This window comes from Triticum urartu, chromosome 2A (assembly GCF_056163025.1).
Source record: "Triticum urartu cultivar PI428250 chromosome 2A, HENAU_Tu73, whole genome shotgun sequence".
Lineage (NCBI taxonomy): Eukaryota > Viridiplantae > Streptophyta > Magnoliopsida > Poales > Poaceae > Triticum > Triticum urartu.
Window position 1 is genome coordinate 81,035,748 of NC_141874.1, and position 22,856 is coordinate 81,058,603.

The 22,856-nt window shown below is 49.5% G+C and overlaps 3 protein-coding genes across 3 annotated transcripts; all 3 read right to left on the reverse strand.

Annotated features, from left to right (window-relative positions):
* Nucleotides 1-3,946: 3,946 nt before the first annotated feature.
* Nucleotides 3,947-5,438, reverse strand: LOC125541040 (MEIOTIC F-BOX protein MOF-like). The gene has a single exon (XM_048704534.2). The coding sequence runs from the start codon at nt 5,138-5,140 to the stop codon at nt 3,947-3,949; it is 1,194 nt and encodes a 397-aa protein (XP_048560491.2). The 5' UTR covers nt 5,141-5,438.
* Nucleotides 5,439-6,317: 879 nt separating this feature from the next.
* LOC125541041 (uncharacterized) lies at nt 6,318-9,940 on the reverse strand. The gene is made up of 5 exons (XM_048704535.2): nt 9,799-9,940; nt 8,382-9,679; nt 7,320-7,475; nt 7,036-7,225; nt 6,318-6,729 (listed from the first exon to the last, which is right to left on the reverse strand). Exons 2-5 carry the CDS (start codon nt 9,660-9,662, stop codon nt 6,656-6,658), a joined length of 1,701 nt encoding a protein of 566 aa, XP_048560492.2. The 5' UTR covers nt 9,663-9,679; nt 9,799-9,940; the 3' UTR covers nt 6,318-6,655.
* A 1,819-nt stretch (nt 9,941-11,759) lies between these two features.
* On the reverse strand, nt 11,760-15,208 carry LOC125541042 (EPD1-interacting receptor-like cytoplasmic serine/threonine-protein kinase). The gene is made up of 4 exons (XM_087540915.1): nt 14,645-15,208; nt 14,432-14,573; nt 14,064-14,200; nt 11,760-12,227 (listed from the first exon to the last, which is right to left on the reverse strand). The coding sequence occupies exons 1-4, from the start codon at nt 15,206-15,208 to the stop codon at nt 11,760-11,762; spliced, it is 1,311 nt and encodes a 436-aa protein (XP_087397041.1).
* Between the last annotated feature and the right edge of the window lie 7,648 nt (nt 15,209-22,856).

Below are 22,856 nucleotides of genomic sequence, written 5' to 3' on the forward strand. Positions count from 1 at the left end.
GTGCTAAGCTAATGAAATGGGTCATGTCAATCACATCATTCTCCTAATAATGTGATCCTGTTAATCAAATGACAACACATGTCTATGGTTAGGAAACATAACCATCTTTGATTAACGAGCTAGTCAAGTAGAGGCATACTAGTGACGTTTAGTTTGTCTATGCATTCACACAAGTATTATGTTTCTGGATAATACAATTCTAGCATGAATAATAAACATTTATCATGATATAAGGAAACAAAATAATAACATTATTATTGCCTCTAGGGCATATTTCCTTCACAATCTTCGTTTCTGTGACTATGGTTTGGATCCTTTCGACCTATGCTTCTAGTCATCGGCGACGGTTGTTATTCTGATGCGCTGGTCTTGTGTCGTCTTAGCACGACGACTTCTTGACTATCTACCACAACAAAAAATCCACTGATCCGGTGAGGGAGAGGTGTTGACTGTGGTCTGCCTTTGGCTTACTCCGGTGCTTGTAGTCATTTCTAGATGGTCTACGGATCCATATGTAATTTTTATTATTTATGGTGTTCTTTGTACTGTCATGACAGACGACGAATAGACTGGAAGTTTTCCCCCCAAAAAATAGCAATGAACACACAAAGAATCACACCAGCAAATAGCAAAGGCATACAACACCGAAACTATGCATTGGTGGAGTAAAAAAACTCCACAACGATGAAAACAATGATTAACAAGCTCCAACAACGACCATATCCACAACAACCATCCCTTGACATCACAAGTAAACAAGAAATATTGTCCAATAGCAATGCCTTCAGGAAGGGAACGACGCTCAAGCGCCATCATCGCCAGATCCAACTATCAAAGGCTAGATCATGTATTTTCACCTTGAAAATCAAGTCTGAGCAGATATGAGGAATGTCATCTGAAAGGATCGACATGGACCTGGAGAGGGGGTGAATAGAAAAAAAATCAAAATTTACTTGTTAATTAGCAAGCTTAGGCAAATGGGGGATACAATGTATGCCTAACAATTGCAAAGGTGAGTCAAGTTTCTAGCAAAGATGATAGCAATAATAGTACAAACTAAACAACATATTATGATATATCGACTGCAAGGACAAGGAAAAAGTAACCACAAGTAAGGATCTAGAGTTAGGAATAACCGAACTCTGGAGATGAGGATGTATCTTGATGTTCACTTTCTTGGAGGGAAACTAGTCACCGTTGGAGGATTGGGTGTTACCACGAAGGCTCACCCCTATTCTCCTTGAGATATCACAACAAATGTGATTCCCAACCACTAGTGGTAGACCGTATACCTTGAGGCGGCTCCAAACCTTCACAAACTTTTCGGGGTAAATCACAATTTGGTTTCTCACCGAAGCATTCCTATCACCTAGGAGTCTTCAACCTCCCAGGGTAACAAGATTCACCACGAAACACAAGGAGGAATCGCCTTTGCTTTGGTGAATGTGTAGATGGGGCACTACTCCTTCACTCCTCAAAAGATCAAGAGCTTTGGGTGGCTAGGGGGTGATCTCCAAGAAATCAAGTTCTAAAAATGGAAGTGGGAGAAATGGAATCATCACCTTCTTCTTGGAGAAGAAAAGTACTATTTATAAGGTCACCACAAATCCAGCCGATGTTCACAGATTCTTTTAGCCCCGGAAGTTCCAGGCAGTCCTGGAAGTTCCGACCACTAGAAGTTTCGGGCAGGTTCTGAGGTTTCTACAGACACTGCATAGTTTGTGCAATCTCTCTCAACGCCCCGAAAGCTGCCTGAACCTCAGAAGTTCCTGGCTACCCTAGAGGTTCTAGGGTTTCCAAAACATGTGTACCTTAGGAGATTTAGAGGACCTTTCCTCGCACATTTTTGTATGAATTGGGTACATATATTTGGTGTACGTGTGCTCGATTCCCACAATACCTTCATGGTGAACCCCCTCTTGATAGTGTGGTTGCCCTATTATGGACTAAAATATTAAGAAGTAAAGACACTGGCAAAATTCTTCTTTGACCTTTTTCGAATTGAGGAGCATCTAACCATCGATGCATTCTTCCATGATGTGGCAGCACTATTTATAGACTCAAGCATGCGGTTAGAACAGCAAGTTATGTTGTCATTAGCACAAAAACAAAATTAAGGGCATAAATGCCCGTTTAACCTCTCCCTTTTGGCATTGATGACAACATAATAGATAGAGTAGCAAAATAGTTATGATAATAAGTCAGAATGAACTAGCCAAGAGCTCCCGTAGACATATGCCTTATTTTAATTTGCCTTGGAATACAAAAGGCATAAGTGTGGAAAGGAGCTCCCCTCATTATAAGGCTGCTTCATTCGTTTTATAGGATTCTTAGATTGTAGGAATAGGAAAAGTAAAGGATTGTGATGTCATGTCCACTCCAATTCTTAGGAATTTTTCATGAGGTCTCACCTAATGCTAAGAATCCTTAGGAATTAGGCTAATATGGGCACAATCCTTAGGAATGTAGCATCTCTGTTTCCTATGAAACGAATGCCCAACATAGGAAAAAATCCAATGGGAAAAAATCCTATAGGAATCCTCCAAACCGAATAGGCCCTAAGGAATCTGATAGTACTAGTACCAGCTTGCCAAGTGCCTAGCTACTTAAAGATGTTATTTCTTTACTTTCTTTTCCCTATTCCTCCGATTAGGATATGTTGTCATTTAAGTGAACTTGTGTAGCAATCTGTTTGACAAATGATTTACTCATCAGGAAGTAGCTTGTAGTAGCAGTGTAGTGTGGCCCCATACTATGTATTTATTAGCAATTTGGTACTCTAGTCATGCTTTCCCAGCTTGTGATTATTTTTCTTGCTTGCTTCGGTCACAATCTTGTCCAACATTTTTACATGGCATAGGATGACACGCACAAACATCTGCTTGATCATAAAATTTGATTATTTTTGCTTTATCCCCTGACAAATGGATATTAAATCTGCGTACTTAGTATTGACTGCAAGTGGCATTCTGGTTCATAGGACATTCTGAATCTGAGTACTTTGTGTGGGGCTTTTTTCCCCCGAAACCTAGGGCTCTCTGGCGGCGCTAGGGTTTGGAGTGGAAACCGATCGGCGGCCGCGGAGATCATCGGCGGGCCGCCCAAGGGCTTGGCCGGGGTGATGGCTACACCACCGGCGGCGGAGGCGGCGCAAGGGGACTCTAGTTCGACCAACCCTAGATCGGCGAGGGAGAGACTAGAGGAAGCTCTGGGGAAGCTGGATATATCCGAAGAGGAGGCGACTCCTCTCGTGATAGATGACCAGCAGGACGGTGCTCCGGCGAAGTGGTTGCTAGCAGGGAAGGTTCTCTACCGAAACCTGTATCATATTCATACCATTGGCAACGCTTTGCGACCAGCTTGGGGAAACCCTAGAGGACTGCAATTCCGATCAACTGGGGCGAACACTTTTGTTGCTGAATTTGAGGCCCAGCGTGATCGTGATAGAGTGTGGGCGGGATCGCCCTGGCACATCAACAAGAACGCGGTCATCCTGGCCGAGTTCGAAGAGTGCATGCGCCCTGATGAGGTCATGTTTGATCGACTATAAGTTTGGGCTAGGGTTTTGAATTTACCCTACAACCTGAGAGATGAAGCATGGAGCCTCCCAATAGCACGGATGATTGATAAGGAGGTGTAGATTGCTAAGTTCGACCACAATGGAGGCTATCTCCGAGTCAACTGTGCTCGTACTACTTTGATGGTGAAATGAGCTCGTACTAATTTCTTGATCTGAATTCTGAACTCTTCTCCAAGTCAACTGTGCTAACCAGAGGTTGCTACCTATGTACGAAATGTGCACATTGGACATATATGTGTTATGTTGGGAGCAACATAAAATTCTTTTGCAAACATCAGAAAAGGCTGTTAAAAAGCAATTATGGCTATATCAAGGAAATTTTCGTACTAAATAAAAGATAGAAAGATCAGTAAAAGGTGATGACAGCTATACCTCTCCAGCATCAGTCAACAGCTCCAAAGTTCTAGCACTTGAAAGAGACTCAAGAATATGAAGTCCACCTAAAATCTTCCTGCCATTGCATTCTCTGTTTCCACCATAGTTACTGGAAAGCTGGCCTTTACCTTTGCAGCCATACTTTGCATCATTTGCAATCTCACTGTATTCATAGGTATTGTCATCGCTGTGGATATCACTACCATAACCAAAATTATCCTTGTAACGACCCTGCGTGTAACTTTCTTCAGCAAAAGTATGTCCATATCCAAACCTTATAAAATGATCATATCCAAAATCATCACCCAAGGAAGAGTCATCATGAATCTTAGAGCTCTCTGTCCAATCATTATCATCGCCATCACCCCCGTCATCATCAGTAGTTCCATCACAGTCATCTTCATCACTGATGTGTTCAAAGTCATCACCCAAGAAAGAGTCATCCAGTATGATAATGCCTGTGACCAGTGACCCCAAGTTCTTGAACGATGGGACTCGGACGTAAGGCGTGGTGACGCGCAGAATTAGGAGGCTCGGAGCAGCGACGGAGAAGGCACAGTTGGTCTTGCACTTGAGCATGATCAAAGTCTTCAAAGAGGCAGACACAATCCCGGCGCCCGTCACTAGGCAATCCTTGAGATCCAGCTCCTCCAAAGACCTGCAGCTGGAAGAGAGCTGCTTGAGGACCCTGTCGTCGAGCCTAGCATACGACAGCTTCAGCACCTTGAGGTGGCAGGAGACGAACTGCACGCGGTCCAACGATGCGATCTCCGAGCGATGCCCGGCGAGATGGATGACCCGCGCGTTGCGGTTGATGGCGGCCGTGATCCACGCGTTGGCGTCGTCCTCGTCGTAGCCGGCGTCCTCGTCGCCGGACCGCAGGCGGAGCGTGCCCACGGGCGCCGCCGCGTCGCGCAGGAGGAAGAGGCGGTGCACGAAGTGGCGGAACTCCTCCGGCGAGTCGGCGTCGCGGCCGGAGGAGTGGCGCACGCGGAGGTCGACGCAGGGCGAGGAAGCCCAGAGGTGGCGCCACCGGCGCGCGAGCACGCAGGTGCGGACCGCCTCCCACGCCTTGAGGGACGACATGATGTGGTGCAGGAGCGCGTCCGGGAGGTCGCTGAGGCGGTCGGGCTTGAGGCCGGCGCCGCGGCGCGGCCCCGGGCGCTGGGTGGTGCTCCGGCGCATTTCGTCAAGCAGAAGACCTGCACCGGGGTTTAGGGTCACCCCGCCGCAGCCTCGTCAGTCGGGATTTTGAAATCCCGGGGGGATATGCATACGGACGGAGACGAGATCGGGGGAGGAATGGAACTTACGAAGAGAAACTCAGCGAAATGGGCGGAGTCTGTTGCCGCTTTCTCGGTTTCGGTGTGCGGCTGCTTGGGAGTGAATTGTCGAGTGGGATGGCGTAAACTCCCAAGTCTTTTTTTATTGAGAGTGAACTCCACTTGTATCCCCGTTTTGTAAATTTGTGGCATTGTCAACATTCAAAAAATTAAACTAAATTGTGGGCAGTGTATACTGAGAGACGCTAGACCTACGGACAGCTTCGTACGGAATTAGAGTTACGGATCAGCACCACATTCAACCTGTGTCCCCGTCTCCTCGATCCCATCACCGACACACTCACCTTATCCGCTCCCTTCACTGGCCGACAGCCCGCTCCCTCTCAACCCTCCTTAGTCCCCGCCGCCACACTCAACCTCATCGAGCATGTCGGTGCGGCCACGTCCTCCCCGGCACGCACCGAGAGAGTTCTGGGAGAGGGTATGGGACTACTTTGAGTGGATCAAGGACGACGCGCACCGTAAAGCTGAATCAGTCGTTGGACGGGCCCGCCGCCCTTGAGTATTTTGACTCGATGTCGATAGCAGCCTAGCAGAAAATGGACGTCGCGCTCACGCCGGCCTTCAGATGCATAGTGTGGCGACTCTACTATGTTTGCTCTTAAATCTCCTTCTGCCAGCAAAGGCCATAAAACCACCCCAGCTCACTTGACTGCATCATATTTTGAGGTACAATGTGGCGGAAAATTTAAATGGAGTAAATACTATCACAAATACAAAAACAGTGGGTAAACATTGGAATTCACTCTCTTATTAACTGTGTCATTTTCAATTAAAAAACACTGTGCATTTTTTCAGGTGTGTTGGTATTTGTTATTCAGAGCGAAAATACCTCGCTGCTCATAGTGGTAGGCACACATGATTGCAGAGGATGAAGCTTACCTCAATATTCTACCTGTTGCATATGAAGTTTATTTCCTTTTTACTACAGTTAAAACATATTTCAATATACTACTAAACTTATGAAGATAAAAAAAAACCTGACAAATGAACCCTACAGTCATACTGTCGGAGTGAAATAACAAAGCGTATCTCCGCTGTACCACAATTCAGGCAAGGAGCATCCATAATTTTGTTTCTATTCCGGTAAGAAAGCAAAGTTACTACAGAACACACATATGAACTCATCCCACGGGATTCTAGGAAGAACATCCCAACGATTTGTACTGATAAATAGTTCCATCATCCATGCTACTAAAAAAAGACGTCAAAGGATCCAGTGAAGCTTTGAAAGCATCATCAGTACCTCATGGAGATCAAGGGTTCTTACTAGGTCCTTGCTAACTACATAATGCATGGTTCGATCGCGGCAGGATTTATTATCTAGAAGACCCCTCATAAACTTCTGGATGTCATGTTACATCCAGTCGTCCCCACATTCATCCAGTTCTTGCTTGGCGAGTTCCCTCATAAACTTTTGGCCGCGGAGATCTGGTAGAAATATCAGAAAGTAGATGACTATAGATTAGGACCATGTATGAAAGAACATCTTCTAATTTAATAGAATACACATCTCATGTAATTAATAGAATACACATCTCATGTAATAGAATATTGATGAAACACTAAGCAGATCATATGCCACCTAAAAACATATTTAGCTTTTCAAGAACATGGCAATGTGTGTCATTACATCTCAGTAAATAGCACATGAACATATAAACCAACAAACCAGTAAGGATGTACTGATATTGGAAGTAAATACAAAATGGTATATGAAGAGAAGGTATGACTCACGAGCATTCCCGCTCCGACGCACATAAATATACTGAAGGAGTATACCATTTGCGCTGAACATATGTGCCAAGGTATGGACTCTCCCATCATCCTTTGAACATTTGATCTTAACCATTCTAAGGTCTTTGCAAGTAAATGATCTCCTCTCAAGCTTGATACCTGTTTCCAATGCCTTCCTCATGCCGAAGTTCTTTAGCACATTAACCAAATTGTTATTAAGCATGCGATCAGAAAAATAAAGTCAAGGATCAAGTAGCATACACCAAATATGTAATCACACATACCAATTTAAGTTGGAGAAGAAGCCTCTTTATATTAGGTGAATGCTGTAGCAAGAAAATTAATGCATCAAAATCAGCAGCCATACACCATTCACCAAGGGACAGGGTCTTCAGGTTGCTAAAAGTTGGACACCTTTTCAATTCCCTACTCAGAGCCACCTTCATATTGCAGCCAAAAGAGTATTTAGCAAAGAACAGTAGTAAGTCGAATCAACTTCTCAGTTCTCACAATACAAACTGCATACGAGTGGTTTATTAAACAGAAATAATAAAACAAAGAAACCCATCTCAAAAAAGAAGGTAAAACAACATATAACATATAATTAGGCCTCCTTTGGTTCATAGGATAGGAAAATCATAAGAATAGAAAAGTCATAGGAAGTGAGATGACATGCATCTCAGTTCCTATAGGAAAAAGAGATGTCACTAGGTTCATAGGATAGAAAATTTTCCATTAGGTATGAGCTAATGTTTTTCCCCTTTGAAATGTGAAGGATAGGATCAGATCCTACATAGAAATAAGAATCCATTCCTACAAACCAAACGGTTCTATATGAAATTTTCCTTTAGAAATCTTAACCTATAGAATTCCTACAAAATTCCTTAATCAGTTTTCTAGTAACTGAAGGAACATCGGCCTTAGACTCTCTAATAATGACTGGATATAATTAATCAGTTTTTTTACATTATATATAGTTAATCTGTTGAAAAGATACACTGTTGCAACAAAGAGAAACACGACAAACAATCCTATGAGAACGTAAATGGTGAACAATGCTCCCTCGAATCTACAGTCTTTCATCTAACTGATTCCCTACTACTACATTTGATGATTAAGCAAACTAGTACTACTTTATTAATTTAAACTCTGTAACCAGGTATTGACACTAGAGCAGAAGGTCAGAAATGTGTTTGTTCGACACATGTATTCTGTTCAAGGGAACACGACGTTTCTTTCTGAAACGTCCGGAAAACATATCCCATGATAACTACGGTCTGTGGAAAATATAAATAGAAAATAAGAGAGGAAAGAGACAGATCAGTAAATGATGGTGATAGATATACCTCTCCAGCATCAGTTAACAACTCCAAGCTTGTAGCAGTAGAAAGGCTCTCAAGCATATTATGGCCACCTAGAATCTTACTATAATTTCCACCACTGTTTCCACCATACTTACCATCTTCACTGGAAAGCTTGGCCCCTTTGTAGCCATACTTTGCATCATTTGCAATCTCACTGTATTCATAGGTATTGTCATCACTATCAATATCGCTACCATAATCGTAATTATCCTTGTAACGGCTGTGTCCATATCTTCCTTTAGGAAAACCATAACTAAATCCAAACTTATCGAAATCGCCATCATCACTGATGCATCCAAAGTTATCATCACTGATGTATCCAAAATTATCATCACTGATGTATCCAAAATCATCATCACTCAAGGAACAGTCATCATGAATCTTATAGTTCTCACTCTTATCATCGTTGTGGTTATCATCATCAGTAGTTTCATCAAAATTATCTTCATCACTGATGTATCCAAAATCATCACACAAGAGAGAATCGTCAAGTATGATGGTGCTTGTGACCAGTGACCCAAAGTTCATAAATGACGGAACTCGGACGGAAGGCGTGATGAGGCGCAGAAGCACAAGGTTCGGAGCAGTGATCAAGAATTCCCAGTTGAACGTGCATTTGAGCATGATTAAAGTCTTCAAAGAGGTAGACACAATCCCAGGGCCAGTGACCAAGCAATCCTTCAGATCCAGCTCTTCCAAGGATTTGCAACTAGAAGAAAGCTGTCCAAGGATCCTATCGTCGAGCATGGCATACGACAACTTCAAGATCTTGAGATGGCAAGAGACGAAGGGCACGCGGTCCAGTGACACGACTCCCTTACGATGTCCAACAAGATGAATAACCCGCGCTTTGCGGCCGATAGCAGTCCTGATCCACGAGTTGGCATCTTTCTCGTCGAAGCCCACATAGTCATCGCTGGACCGCAGGCGGAGCGTGTCCACCGACGCGGACACATCACGGTGGAGGAAGAGGCTGTCCACGAAGTCACGGAACTCCTCCGGCGGGTTGGCATCGCGGAAGGAGGAGTGGCGCACGCGGAGGTCGATGCAGGGCGCGGACGCCCAGAGGTGGCGCCAGCGCCGCGCGAGCACGCAGGTGGGCACCACCTCCCACGCCTTCAGGAACGACATGATGTGGTGCAGGAGCGCGTCCGGTAGGGCGCTGAGGCGGTCGACAGTGACGGCGCTGGCGCCGGCGCCGGAGGCTGACGTCTGGCCAGCGCGGCGGTAAGGCCCCCAGCGCCGGGAGGTTGTCCGGCGCATTTCGTCGTGCAGATGGCCTGCGTACAGGTTCACGGGCACCCGGCGTAAAGATTACGCAAGAAAATCCATGGAGGAATATGCGTATGGAGATTGGATCGGATCTAGAGGGGTTGAGGGACGAAGGGATCCAACTTACGGAGAGATTCGTCGAAATGGCGTGGAGTTCTTCGCCGCTTTTCAAATTCGAAATTTTGGGGATGGAGTTCGATCGCGACTCGCCTTCTCCCCCGCAGCAAATGGGGGCGGCGGCTGCTGCTTGGGTCGATGGGCCTTTGGGCATTCTGTCGCGTGTGTTACCAAAAGGGTGGCCCAGTTAGCTAATCCATCTATTTCTCTGAATTTCCTCAAAAAAAATCTATTTCTCTGAATCCCCTAAAAAAATCTATTTCTCTGAAAAAAGTACTATGAAAATTTCTCCAAAAATAAAGCTAATGCATTCTACTGCTTCCAAGCGATGACCCAATGTGCTTTTACCTAGAACATTCTGGACTAATAAATTGTCCAATTGGACCATAAACTTGGACAGATGCACACTTTTGTCCATTAATTAACTCAAAAATTGCGCATCAGGAGCCATAAACCCGTTCAAGTGATACACATTGGTTTTAACAAAAGGTTTAAAGAGGACTTATATGTGAGTTTTTTTTTTGTATAGGGGGGTGGGGGGGGGGGGTCTAGAAAAAATATATTCCAAGGTCAAAACGCCATTGCATGCCTCATACTTTTCGGCGGCATCAAGGAGGCGGCGGTAATGACGTGTAGGAATAAGATCTCTTTGGTCTCTCCCTACCTCAATGATATCCGTTCCGGTGTGAAGGGGTCTATGAGAGTTTGTATCCTCGGATATCTTGTCTCTCTTCAGATCTTGGCTTTTGGTGTGTCATTCAAGCAGAGCAATTGGCTAGCCATTGGTGCGACGACTTTGACATCTTATTTTGTGTTGTTCTATTGCTTGGTCTAGTTTATCCAACCCTCTAAAACGATGGTGACGGATTGCAAGTTTGTTTTGCATGGGATGATGCTCCAACTGATGTTTCGTCAACGACTTCTAGATCTCCTCGCAAGGGACGAGTGGTTATTGCGGTCTTTAAAGCATGGTACGACGAAGGCGTTTGCAGATATCCCCTTCTTTTACTACTGGTTTAGTGCATTTTCAATCTCTCCTCGAGTGTCGTACAATCGAAGGAAAAAGAATAATACCCCCTTTATCCCAAAAAAAGTGTCGCTAATTTGGTATAATGTTGTACTAACTTTGTATTAAATCAGCGGCACTTATTTTGTAGCGTTTTTATCATTTATGCCACTAGTTGTGTCGCACTGCTTAATTTTGCCACTAGGAATTTCAACTGCTCAAAAATGACATCGCTTCGTAAGGCGCATGCTCAAAAATACCAATAAACATCATTATTGTCAACTCAAATCTCGTTTGCCATGTTGTAGTGGCATAAATACCTATGGACGAACATGTCAACTCTCCCTTTATCTCACTATCTCACTACAATAATGTTTGCGTCCTACTTGATCCCAACAACGTTCCTATTTTCCTATAAAATTATTCGCTTGCTTACTCCTAATAAGTGGGGGCCACACATATCATTGTGAGATAGAGAGAGTGAATGTGGGCTTAGGGGTATTTTTGTCATATAACATGGTCAATGGAGTTGACCTTACAATAACGATGTCTAATGGCATTTTGAGCAAACATCTAGGGGAACAATGACATTTTCTAGATATGTAATGGCATTTTTGAGCAGTTGTAACTTCTAATGGCCAAACTAAGTAGTGAGACACAACTAGATATGTAATGGACGGAGTAGTATGTTTGGCAATGTAATTTTATTTTGTACTATCCAGTTGTGTTTCAATTGTATTGTCTAGTATTTTCCTTGCTAAATATCAGATATAATATGCCTTTTTGGATGTCCTTTTTTTTAATGTATCCATAAGAGAGAAACAACATAGTGAATTAAACATGCAAACACGCCATAGTACATAAATATAAACATAACGACAATGATCGTGTGTACATAATTTACAAGAACATAGAGATCGGACTAACATATTTACATGGAAATTATGACAAAGCTCAGCTCATGATCACGTCCTTGTGTTTGTCTGTCCAACATTGACCTCGTCTGTGGTGGTGGCACGAACAAGCAAATCAAGCGCCTCCACAACAGCTAGCATGCTTAGACGTTTCTCGGGGCTTGCGTGAAGGCACCTATACGCGACCATGCAAGCTTCATGTGCCGCTGCGACTGGGTAAATGTCTTTCAACACCGGGTCCATGACCCTCCCCAGCTCGAGCGGGTCTCTCAGACGCGGTCGTAGATTCTGCAGGTTCTGTTCTGAAGCTCGCGTCACCCAATCCAACCTTTGCCTGGTTAGGATCTCTAGTAACACCACCCCGAAGCAGTACACGTCGCACTTCATAGTGAAGTCCCCAGACATGACGTACTCCGGCGCACAGCCGTACCCACTTGTCATGAGTGTGTACTCGTTAGAGTCGTCACCTTTCCCATATTTCCTGGCGAACCACAGGTCCGAAAGCTTGACATTGTTATACTGAAGTGTACAAGAAGTGAAAATCATTAGCGAGTGTATGTTGGGTCTAGCCAGTTAATATCAATGGCCTTTCCAGTGGCCATGTTGAAAAAAATGCTTAATGACGATGTCCATGACTCTTTCAGTGCATAAACAAAAATGCAAATTCTTGTCAAATGGAAAAAATCATGATTGCAGAAGTAAATTAAGAAGACACACATTCGTGTGCAAACGGACAAGCCCATGCAAGCACATCCTCTAATCTCATGTCAATTTTTATGCAAAACACAACTGTAAGTCATGGGCATGAAGATTTGACGTTGGCTAACAGAACGAGATGCGAAGCCCTAGCTGTTGCTTTTTCCTTTCTTGCAACATGCTACCTGTGTGCCTACTAATATTTACTTACCTGAATGGTGCACTAACTTTAGAATGAGAACATACAACAACTATTGTGCTAGTTCAAACAAGTTATCCTCAAGGACTAGGTTATGAGAGGATTGGTGGATTGGTGATAAATCCATGTATTCCAAATATGCTAGGCCATATAATTTGTCACATAGTAAGAACATCACTCCTACTAGACTTCTCTATGAATGGCGGGGAGTCTAAATTCCAGAAGAATTTTGTGGGGGTTTAGCTGTGATGTGGTGTGATTTAATCAAATTGTTTGATGGCTTCTCTATCAGTGGCGACGATGAAGAATCTATTTAGAGTCTTTGTTCTCCTGGATAATTTAGTGTTCAATGTATATTATGCACCTATGCAAGTAGCTTTTACGTTTGAGGATATTTGGTTTAGAAAATGCCATTGAAAATCGAGGTGTTTCTACGGATTGCTTTTCTTAAGAGCACTCTAACTAGAGATGCTTCACTAAATAGGGGATAGACTAGAATGACAAATGTCTGTTTGGTATTAGGGAAGAAAGAATTGACACTTTTTCTTTACTTGTCCAATGGCCAGATATACCTCGGGAGTAGCTTTGTGCACTTTTAACCTAAGAGTTGCTCATGTCAATTTTAGTATGCTACCTACATGGGTTAACAACTTCACGGCTAAAGCTAGAAATGATGCCTGCTTTAGAGGAATTTATCCTAATGATTCTATCGGTATAGTATTTACTATAGCTGATTACATATCTTTTTGGTCTAACTTACATAAGTAAATATTTCTAAAGTTGCAATGCAGCGTAGCAAACAACTTCACGGCTAAAGCTAGGCTTATTGTTTTAGATGTGTTGTTGTTATCAGGGTTTTGTGGATAGCTAGAAATGATACCTGCTTTTGAGGAATTTACCCCAACGATTCTTTTTGTGTAACTTACAAATGTAAGTACTTCTAAAGTTGCGATGCAACGGAGCAAAGCTCCTTATAGTGGCCACAATTTTTTTCAACGGCAAGCAAGGTTGTGTAATGAAGCTGATGAAGGAAATTGCAAGGCGCTTTGTCTCTGTAATGATTAGGGAGCTACTATGGATGACAATGGGTTTGATAATGGTTTTGTCATGCTTTATACCATTTTAGTTTCTTGATGTAGTGGTAAGTCTTAATTTTTCAAGTGGAAGTGTCCCACATGGTGGATGTTTTCACAGTTGCCAAATGCCGAATGGTTCTAAGTATATATAGTCTTGTTAATTGTTGTACTCTCCTCCCGGGCTAGGTGGTTGTTTCTTTCTTTCCAATTGTTGGCTAGTGAACACGGTCAAACAAACAAAAATGTTGGGAGTGTTGTACTATCAATTTTATTCCAACGAAATTAGGATGCAAAGCTTCTTTTATAAAAAAATAGGCATCCTCTCGAAATTCCGTGCATATGACATAAATAAATAATCACATAGAAAAGAGGAAGAATGATCACCGAGTCTAGTAAGATGTTGGAGGCGTTAAATTTGCTGGAGATCAATGGCTTCTTTTCACCGTGGAGGGACAACAACCCTTTCACGGTAGCTAGAGCAATGCTTAATCGTGTTGACAATGACAACACAACACGAATATCTAAAACATATTAAACATAATATTATTTTACCGATAGATATCACATGAAATTATTTTGCAGGTACTTATCACCGGGAAATTAACTTATTCCATTTTAGTTTTAGTAGCAGAAATCATTAATCATAATCATGCTCGGCACGCACCACAAATCACTTTCAAAGAAGTATTACTTTTGTAAATGTGGGTTAGACTCAACACGTTCATTGGGAGGTTTCCAGCATACTGACTTACCATTAGAGAGGTAGTTTGCCAAGCTGCCATGGTCCATTAGCTCGTAGACGAGAAGCCTGTGCAACCCCTCGTAGCAGTAGCCGATCATCTTCACCAGGCTCGGCTGCCGCGGCTGCAGCTCCCCCAGGAATATCGAATCTTTCTAGCCACATTGAAGGAAGTCAATTAGAGACATCCACTAATCGAACACGTACACTATCTATACCTACATACCAGATGTTCCTCGGAGTGGTAGTTGTCTGCCCGCGCTCTCTTGACTGCGACGGGCTGCGCACGGAGCCCCGGCGGGATGCCGTCCTCGAGGGATCCCCTGTACACCGTCCCGAAACTGCCACTGCCGATTTTGTTTCTGGAGGCGAACCCTCCGGTCGCGGCGCTCAACTCAGCGAAGGTGAACCTATGTAGGTTGGAGTTGGGTGACACAGGCGCCGGCACAGGCAACTGATCCTCCTTGATGGCAGCGTCGGTAAGCTGATCGAGCGCCTCCACGACGTCCGACATGTCCGGCCTGTTCTCGGGTTTGACATGGAGGCACCTGTATGTGACCAAGGCAGCCTTGTGTGCCGCTGCCACTGGGTAGATGCCCTTCAATGCTTTATCCATGAACCCTGCCAGTTTAACCGGGTCTTCAAGATTCGGCCGCGCGTACTCCAGCAGCTCCCGCTCCTCCTCGACGGGTCTTTTCATGTCTACCCACTTCATCCCTATGATCAGAATCTCCAACAACACCACCCCAAAGCTGTACACGTCGCATTTCGGGGTGAGATTGCCAGACATGACGTACTCCGATGCGCTACCGTGCGGTGTTCCTAGGCGCGAGCGTGTGGTGGTGACCAAGCCGTCGCTCGCTCTCGTGTCAAACCTCAGGCCCGAGAGCGAGATCTTGACATTGTTATACTGTAGAAGGAGCATAAACCATTAGCCGGTTGGGTCAGGACAGAACTCATGACAGGAGTGGCATTATCTCTTCAGACATGTCCTCCCAGTTGTGTAGTTAGCATTTCTATACCCCTATATAGTATACGAATAACTTTGAATATGTATTGTTGGATGAACTCGATCCGATGGCAAAGAGGTGGCAAACCCGAACGTTGATAACCGTTCAACTTTCTATTCATTGAGACCACAATTGTGTCATCCTCTGAGCGCCTCCCTCCTCTAAGCGCCGGCGGCCTCCACGGTCCCGGCGGCCACCATCCGCACCGACCACCACTCCGGTGCCGGTGCCCACCCCCTCCCACCGGCCGCCACTCCGGCGCCGGTGTCCACCCGTCCTTCCCCCTCATCCCCCGCCATGGCTTCGCGGGTCTCTCTCTCGGCCTCCTCCTCCTCGTCGGGGCCGTCATCGACGCGTCCGAGGCCGCCTCTCCGCTCCACCATCGTCGTCCCCGAGGTCGTTGGCACGGCGATGGGCCCCATCATCCAGGGCGGGACAAGCAGGAACCCTTCCCCTCCTGCGCCTCCGCACGCTCAGGCTGGGGCATGGCAGACTAGGGCCGGCCGACGGCCCCGCAGCCCGGCCTCCCCCCACCCCCGCCTGCTACGCGGCGGAGACTCTCGCCGACCCTTCCCACCTGCCGGCCGCCGCGGACACGCATCCCGGTCGCCCTCCATGGATGTTCCTACAACTGCAGGGATGACCGCCACATCTCGCGGGACTGCCCCAACGAGACCTTGTGCGTTCGCTGCAATGGTTGGGGGCACATTGCCAGGGACTGCAAGGCAAGGCGGAGCTCTTCGCCGGTGGAGGGCCGGGAGGGGGGGTGCTGGCGCCTCCTCCTCCCCCTGCCGACCCCCTACCCTATCGCCGCTGCCGTCCAATGGCACGCCTGCACCTGTGGATCCCCCCCCCCCCCCGCCAGGACCGCCGCCGTCGGGTGCCATCAGGGTTATCCGGCCGTTGAGCGAGGTGGTGCGTTCTGGGCTGGTGGAGAGCGTCGGAGACCCTGGCTTCTCGGTCCCCTTCGAGCCGGCGACATCGCCTGTCCCTGCGCCCGTGCTCACGCCGAAGCTGCGCCGTGAGGCGGTGGAATCAGTGGAGTGTTGTTACATGGAAGAAGATGCGGATCTTTGGCAGATGGAGGAACGGCTGTCCTTGGCGGTCATGGTCACCATCACCGGCACCAGGACGGATGTTCACCTCGCCGCGGTTGCTGCGGTGCTGCACGAGGAGTTCTGCATTGGCCCGCAGGACATGTCAATCCGCCCATTCTACCCGGAGGATTTCCTCGTCTTGTGCAGTGCCCGGAATGTTCGCGATAGGATGGTCAGCCAGGGTGGCTTGTCCTCGTCTTCCCCGGCCGGCTTCTCCCTATCCTTGCGGCCATGGCTGCGTCAGGCGCAACCACCGGGGTTTCTCTCCCATTCCTGGTGCCACTGGCGCTCGTGGGCGTGCCGGCACACGCGTTGACACGACGGACGGCGAATTTGGTGCTACTAGGGCTCGGCTTGGTAGTGGGCGTAGTGGACAGCATAGCGCGCCGCGATGACATGTCTAGCTTCAAAATGTGGCTGCGCACTGACCGGCCGAAGCGCCTCCCAATGCAAAGGCGGTTGTACATCGAGGAGCCGAACGCAAGGCGGCGCCGGCATCAGCCACGGGCGGCGCGCTCGTCGGCGCTGTGGTACAACGTCAGGATAGTCAAGCTGGCGGAGCCGGTGGTGGATGAAGAAGACGATCCGGAGCTCTCGCCGCCGGCGAGCCCGACCGGGCCATCGGTGCCCCCCTCCGGATCGGCTGGTGACGGTTCTCGAGGACATCAGCATGGCCGCCTGATGCCAATGATGCTGGGGGGAGCTCGGATGCGGATGCCGCCTCACCGCCGGCGACCGGGGCCTCGTCGACGGCCTCGGCAACGAACGCGAATGCTGGGCAGTTTCAAACTAAAGGGGACTTGCGTCATCAAAGTGGATGTGACGATCGGATTTGTCGGCAGCATGGACCCACTGCCACCAGAGCGGTCGGGCTGGCCTTGACCGCGGACGCCACGAGACCAACGAACCCAACCCAAGGCCAACACGTGGAAAGGCAAGACAGGCGGGAGATCATGAATGAGGCGGACATCCTGGTGGACCATTCGGGAGCTGCCCAACCGGCGTCTTCTGGCGCGTCGTGCCGCGGATCGGTCCTGCACCGCCAGGGCGGCCACGTGGAGTCGCCACCATCGTCACGCTTGGCCGGTGGCGGGCCCGGGTGGAGCAGAGGGAGGAGCCCACCCCGACAGGATGCGGGATCCTGATTGGCTCGCTTGAGCTACATATGGGGACAAGACCAGGAAGGATGGGACAGCGGGAAGAGACAGGGGATCCCCAGGATTGCCGATTGGCCAGCAACTCATGTGGGTTCACGCATGCGGACGAATCCAATGTCCCACAACCCGAGGAGGATGGGACGGATCCCATGTAGCAAATGGTAGGGGGCCACGTTGCCTCTTTTGACTGGCCGGAACCGGAACGCATGCAGATCTCCGACGTAAGCGCCATGGAGCAGTTTAGCGAGCTTGAGGAGTGGGTCTTCAAGATTCGGCCGCGCGTACTCTAGCAGGTCCCGCTCCTCCTTGACAGGTCTTTTCATGTCTACCCACTTCATCCCTGTGATCAGAATCTCCAACAACACCACCCCAAAGCTGTACACGTCGCATTTCGGGGTGAGACTGCCAGACATGACGTACTCCGGTGCGCTACCGCGCAGTGTTCCTAGGCGCGAGCGTGTGGTGGTGACCGAGCCGTCGCTCGCTCTCGTGTCAAGCCTCAGGCCCGAGAGCGAGATCTTGACATTGTTATACTGTAGAAGGAGCATAAACCATTAGCCGGTTGGGTCAAGACAGGACTCATGACAGGAGTGGCACTATCTCTTCAGACATGTCCTCCCAGTTGTGTAGTTAGCATTTCTATACCCATATATAGTATACGAATAACTTTGAATATGTATTGTTGGATGAACTCGATCCGATGGCAAAGAGGTGGCAAACCCGAACGTTGATAACCGTTCAACTTTCTATTCATTGAGACCACAATTGTGTCATCCTCTGAGCGCCTCCCTCCTCTGAGCGCCGGCGGCCTCCCCGGTCCCGGCGGCCACCATCCGCGCCGGCCACCACTCCGGTGCCGGCGCCCACCCCCTCCCACCGGCCGCCACTCCGGCGCCGGTGTCCACCCCTCCTTCCCCCCACCCCCGCCATGGCTTCGCGGGTCTCTCTCTCGGCCTCCTCCTCCTCGTCCGGGCCGTCATCGGCGCGTCCGAGGCCGCCTCTCTGCTCCGCCATCGTTGTCCCCGAGGTCGTTGGCACGGTGATGGGCCCCATCATCCAGGGCGGGACAAGCAGGAACCCTTCCCCTCCTGCGCCTCCACACGCTCAGGCTGGGGCATGGCAGACCAGGGCCGGCCGACGGCCCTGCAGCCCGGCCTCCCCCCACCCCCTCCTGCTACACGGAGGAGACTCTCGCCGACCCTTCCCACCTGCCGGCCGCTGCGGACACGCATCCCGGTCGCCCTCCATGGATGTTGCTACAACTTCAGGGATGACCGCCATGTCTCGCTGGACTGCCCCAACGAGACCTTGTGCCTTCGCTGCAATGGTTGGGGGCACATTGCTAGGGACTGCAAGGCAAGGCGGAGCTCTTCACCGGTGGAGGGCCAGGAGGGGGGGCTGGCGCCTCCTCCTCCCCCTGCCGACCCCCTACCCTATCGCCGCTGCCGTCCAATGGCACACCTGCACCTATGGTTCTCCCTCCCCCCCCCCCCCGCCAGGACCGCCGCCATCAGGTGCCATTAGGGTTAGCCGGCCGTGGAGTGAGGTGGTGCGTTCTGGGCCGGTGGAGAGCGTCGGAGGCCCTGGCTTCTCGGTCCCCTTCGAGCCGGTGACATCGCCTGTCCCTGTGCCATTTGGCGGTGGAATCAGTGGAGTGTTGTTACATGGAAGAAGATGCAGATCTTTGGCAGATGGAGGAACAGCTGTCCTTGGCGGTCGTGGTCACCATCACCGGCACCAGGCCGGATGTTCACCTCGCCGCGGTTGCTGCGGCGCTGCACGAGGATTTCCGCATTGGCCCGCAGGACATGTCGATCCGCCCATTCTACTCAGAGGATTTCCTCGTCCTGTGCAGTGCCTGGAATGTTTGCGATAGGATGGTCAGCCAGGGTGGCTTGTCCCCGTCTTCCCTGGCTGGCTTCTCCCTATCCTTGAGGCCATGGCTGCGTCAGGGGCAAGCCACCGGGGTTTATCTCCCATTCCTGGTGCCACTGGCGCTCGTGGGCGTGCCGGCACACGCGTGGACACGGCGGACGGCGAATTCGGTGCTACGAGGGCTCGGCTTGGTAGTGGGCGTAGTGGACAGCACAGCGCGCCGCAATGACATGTCTAGCTTCAAAGTGTGGCTGCGCACTGACCGGCCGAAGCGCCTCCCAACGCAAAGGCCGCTGTACATCGTGGAGCCAAACGCAAGGCGGCGCGCTCGTCGGCACTGTGGTACAACGTCAGGATAGTCAAGCTGGCAAAGCCGGTGGTGGATGAAGAAGACGATCCGGAGCCATCGGTGCCCCCTCCGGGTCGGCTGGTGACGGTTCTCGAGGAGATTAGGATGGCCACCATGATGCCAATGATGTTGTGGGGAGCTCGGATGCGGATGCCGCCTCACCGCCGGCGACCGGGGCCTCGTCGGCGGCCTCGGCAACGAATGCGGATGCTGGGCTGTTTCAAACTAAAGGGGACTTGCGTCATCAAAGTGGATGTGACGATCGGATTTGTCGGCAGCATGGACCCACTGCCACCAGAGCGGTCGGGCTGGCCTTGACCGTGGATGCCACGAGACCAACAAACCCAACCCAAGGCCAACACGTGGAAAGGCAAGACAGGCGGGAGATCATGAATGAGGCGGACGTCCTGGTGGACCATTCGGGAGCTTCCCAACCGGCGTCTTCTGGCGCGTCGTGCCGCGGATCGGGCCTGCACCGCCAGGGCGGCCACGTGGAGTCGCCACCATCGTCACGCTTGGCTGGTGGCGGGCCCGGGCGGAGCAGATGGAGGAGCCCACCCCGACAGGATGCGGGATCCTGATTGGCTCGCTTGAGCTACAGATGGGGACAAGACCAGGAAGGATGGGACAATGGGAAGAGACAGGGGATCCCCAGGACTGCCCATTGGCCAGCAACTCCTGTGGGTTCACGCATGCGGACGAATCCAATGTCCCACAACCCGAGGAGGATGGGACAGATCCCATGCAACAAATGGTAGGGGGCCACGTTGCCTCTTTTGACTGGCCGGAACCGGAACACATGCAGATCTCCGACGTAAGTGCCATGGAGCAGTTTAGCGAGCTTGAGGAGTGGGATTCACACATGCAGGAGTTTTCCAAGGCACGGTCACAGATGGTGGGGCCTGGGCATGACATGTTCTGGGTCTCGCTCTCAAAGGGTGATGGAGTTGAGCCACTGTTACCTGCGCGATCGGTGGCGCAGAGCGCTGCCACTGGGGGGAGTGTGGGATCCCCGGAACCGCAATCAAAGATGACCCCCGAAGCCAAGCTGGGGGAATTCTGCATGCAAGTGGCCAGGGCGATTATTCCACTGATTTCAAAGCCGCCAGAGACCGCACACAAGCGTCGACCCGCCAAGCGGCAGCAGCTAGTAACGACCACACCCAGACGTAGCGTCCGCATTGCCAAGAGGGCTGGACGTGGCTCGGTGGCATCCAAGCAGCAGCAGGCAATCATGCGCAAGTTGTGCCTCGCTCACGAGGGAGAAACAATAGGTGACATGATGCTCCAAGCATATATTGATCTCTTCTCCAACCCACTATCTGACACGCACATCGCAGCAATCCTCGCTCTCTTTGGGTGGGAGCCATCGGCCCTGCCATTGCAGGAGGTGCCAGGCTCAGTGGTGGTGGCCCCCTAGCCTCTAGGGGTGCTTCGACAATTGTAGGCCCTCCCCATGGCTGCACAACCGTTGAAAGTATTGGTGTGGAACGTGCGTCGGTTGAACTCAACGGCACGAAGGAATGCAATACGGCAGGTGGTACAAATGGCGAACCCGGCGGTAGTATGTCTACAAGAGACTAAACTTGAGATTGTAACGGTAGATATCATGGGTCAATGCCTTGGCAATAGATTTGAAAACTTCTATTACATGCCAATGGATGGCACCCGTGCCGGCATAGCCATCGCGTGGGATGCACTACTTGTCTCCCTCTCAAACCCGCATACCACGCAAAATACATTAACGACGCTGGTGAAGCCCAGTGAAGCACAAGAGTGGTGGCTTACCTGTGTCTATGGCCCACAGCTGGACCATGAGAAGGTGGAATTCCTAGAGGAGATCGTGGAGATAAGGGACTTGCACGCTGGGCCGTGGATGCTTGCGGGAGACTTCAACCTCCTGGTAGGTGAGTGTGACAAGAACAACACTGCGATAAACAGGCGAATGAAAGGCCGCTTCCGGAATACTTTGAATAGGTTGGAACTAAGGGAGCTCTATCTCAGCGACCGAAAATACACTTGGTCGAATGAGCGACAGCACGCCACCCTGGAGAAGCTAGATCACGTGTTCACCACCAACTGCTGGGAGGACATCCACCCATCCCGCTTCCTCTCCGCGATGGGCACGTCTATCTCAGACCACTGCCCCATGCTCATCGACCTAAACGCGGACATGCCAATGGGACATCGCTTCAGGTTTGAGGCGTCCTGGCCGCACACAGAGGGGTTCATGGAGACAGTCCATACGGCGTGGCACTCGATCCCTTCTACTAGGAATCCTTTCGTCATCTTAGAAAAGAAGCTTCGTGCAACGGCCAAACGACTCCAGGGCTGGAGCGCCAGGTGGATAGGAAACATAAATATGCAGATCCTCATGGCTATGGAGCTTATATACAGACTTGACCAAGCATCAGATAACAGAGCACTAACAGCGGCAGAACTTCAACTCTGGAAAACCCTCAAACGGAAGCTCCTAGGGTTATGCTCCTTGGAGCAAACCATAGCACGACAACGATCCCGGATGCTACAGCTAAAGGAGGGAGACACAAACACCGAGTTTTTCCACCGACATGCAAGACACCAGCAACGCCGAAACATGATTACCTCCATCAAGAAGAACGGGCTGGCGATAACGGGACACGATCAAATCGCTGTTGAGGTGGATGGGTTCTACGATAGGTTGCTGGGTTCGGCCTCCACTAGAGAAACCGCATTATGGCTGGAGGCACTCGGATTACCAAGGCGCGATCTATCACACCTGGAGCTGCCATTCACGGAGGAAGAAGTGGAGAAGGTGGTCAAGGCCCTACCACCGGACAAGGCGCCGAGGCCGGACGGGTTCACGAATAGATTCTTTGCCAGCTGCTGGCACATCATCAAGGCGGACATAATGCGGGTGCTGGATACGTTCTATCATGGAGATATGCGTGGCATGCAAGCAGTCAACAAA

What these genes read in the sequence shown, in the direction of transcription:
- LOC125541042 (XM_087540915.1), bottom strand. Translation starts at nt 15,208, where the DNA reads ATGTCTGGCAATCTCACCCCGAAATGCGACGTGTACAGCTTTGGGGTG. An exon ending in ACCACTCCGAGGAACATCTG is followed by an intron (nt 14,574 to 14,644) that starts GTATGTAGGTAT and finishes CAATGTGGCTAG; the next exon opens with AAAGATTCGATATTCCTGGG. An exon ending in CCAACATCTTACTAGACTCG is followed by an intron (nt 12,228 to 14,063) that starts GTGATCATTCTT and finishes TGTACACTTCAG; the next exon opens with TATAACAATGTCAAGCTTTC.
- LOC125541040 (XM_048704534.2), bottom strand. Translation starts at nt 5,140, where the DNA reads ATGCGCCGGAGCACCACCCAGCGCCCGGGGCCGCGCCGCGGCGCCGGC.
- LOC125541041 (XM_048704535.2), bottom strand. Translation starts at nt 9,662, where the DNA reads ATGCGCCGGACAACCTCCCGGCGCTGGGGGCCTTACCGCCGCGCTGGC. An exon ending in TGTTAACTGATGCTGGAGAG is followed by an intron (nt 7,476 to 8,381) that starts GTATATCTATCA and finishes TGCAATATGAAG; the next exon opens with GTGGCTCTGAGTAGGGAATT. An exon ending in TTCTTCTCCAACTTAAATTG is followed by an intron (nt 7,226 to 7,319) that starts GTATGTGTGATT and finishes AATGTGCTAAAG; the next exon opens with AACTTCGGCATGAGGAAGGC.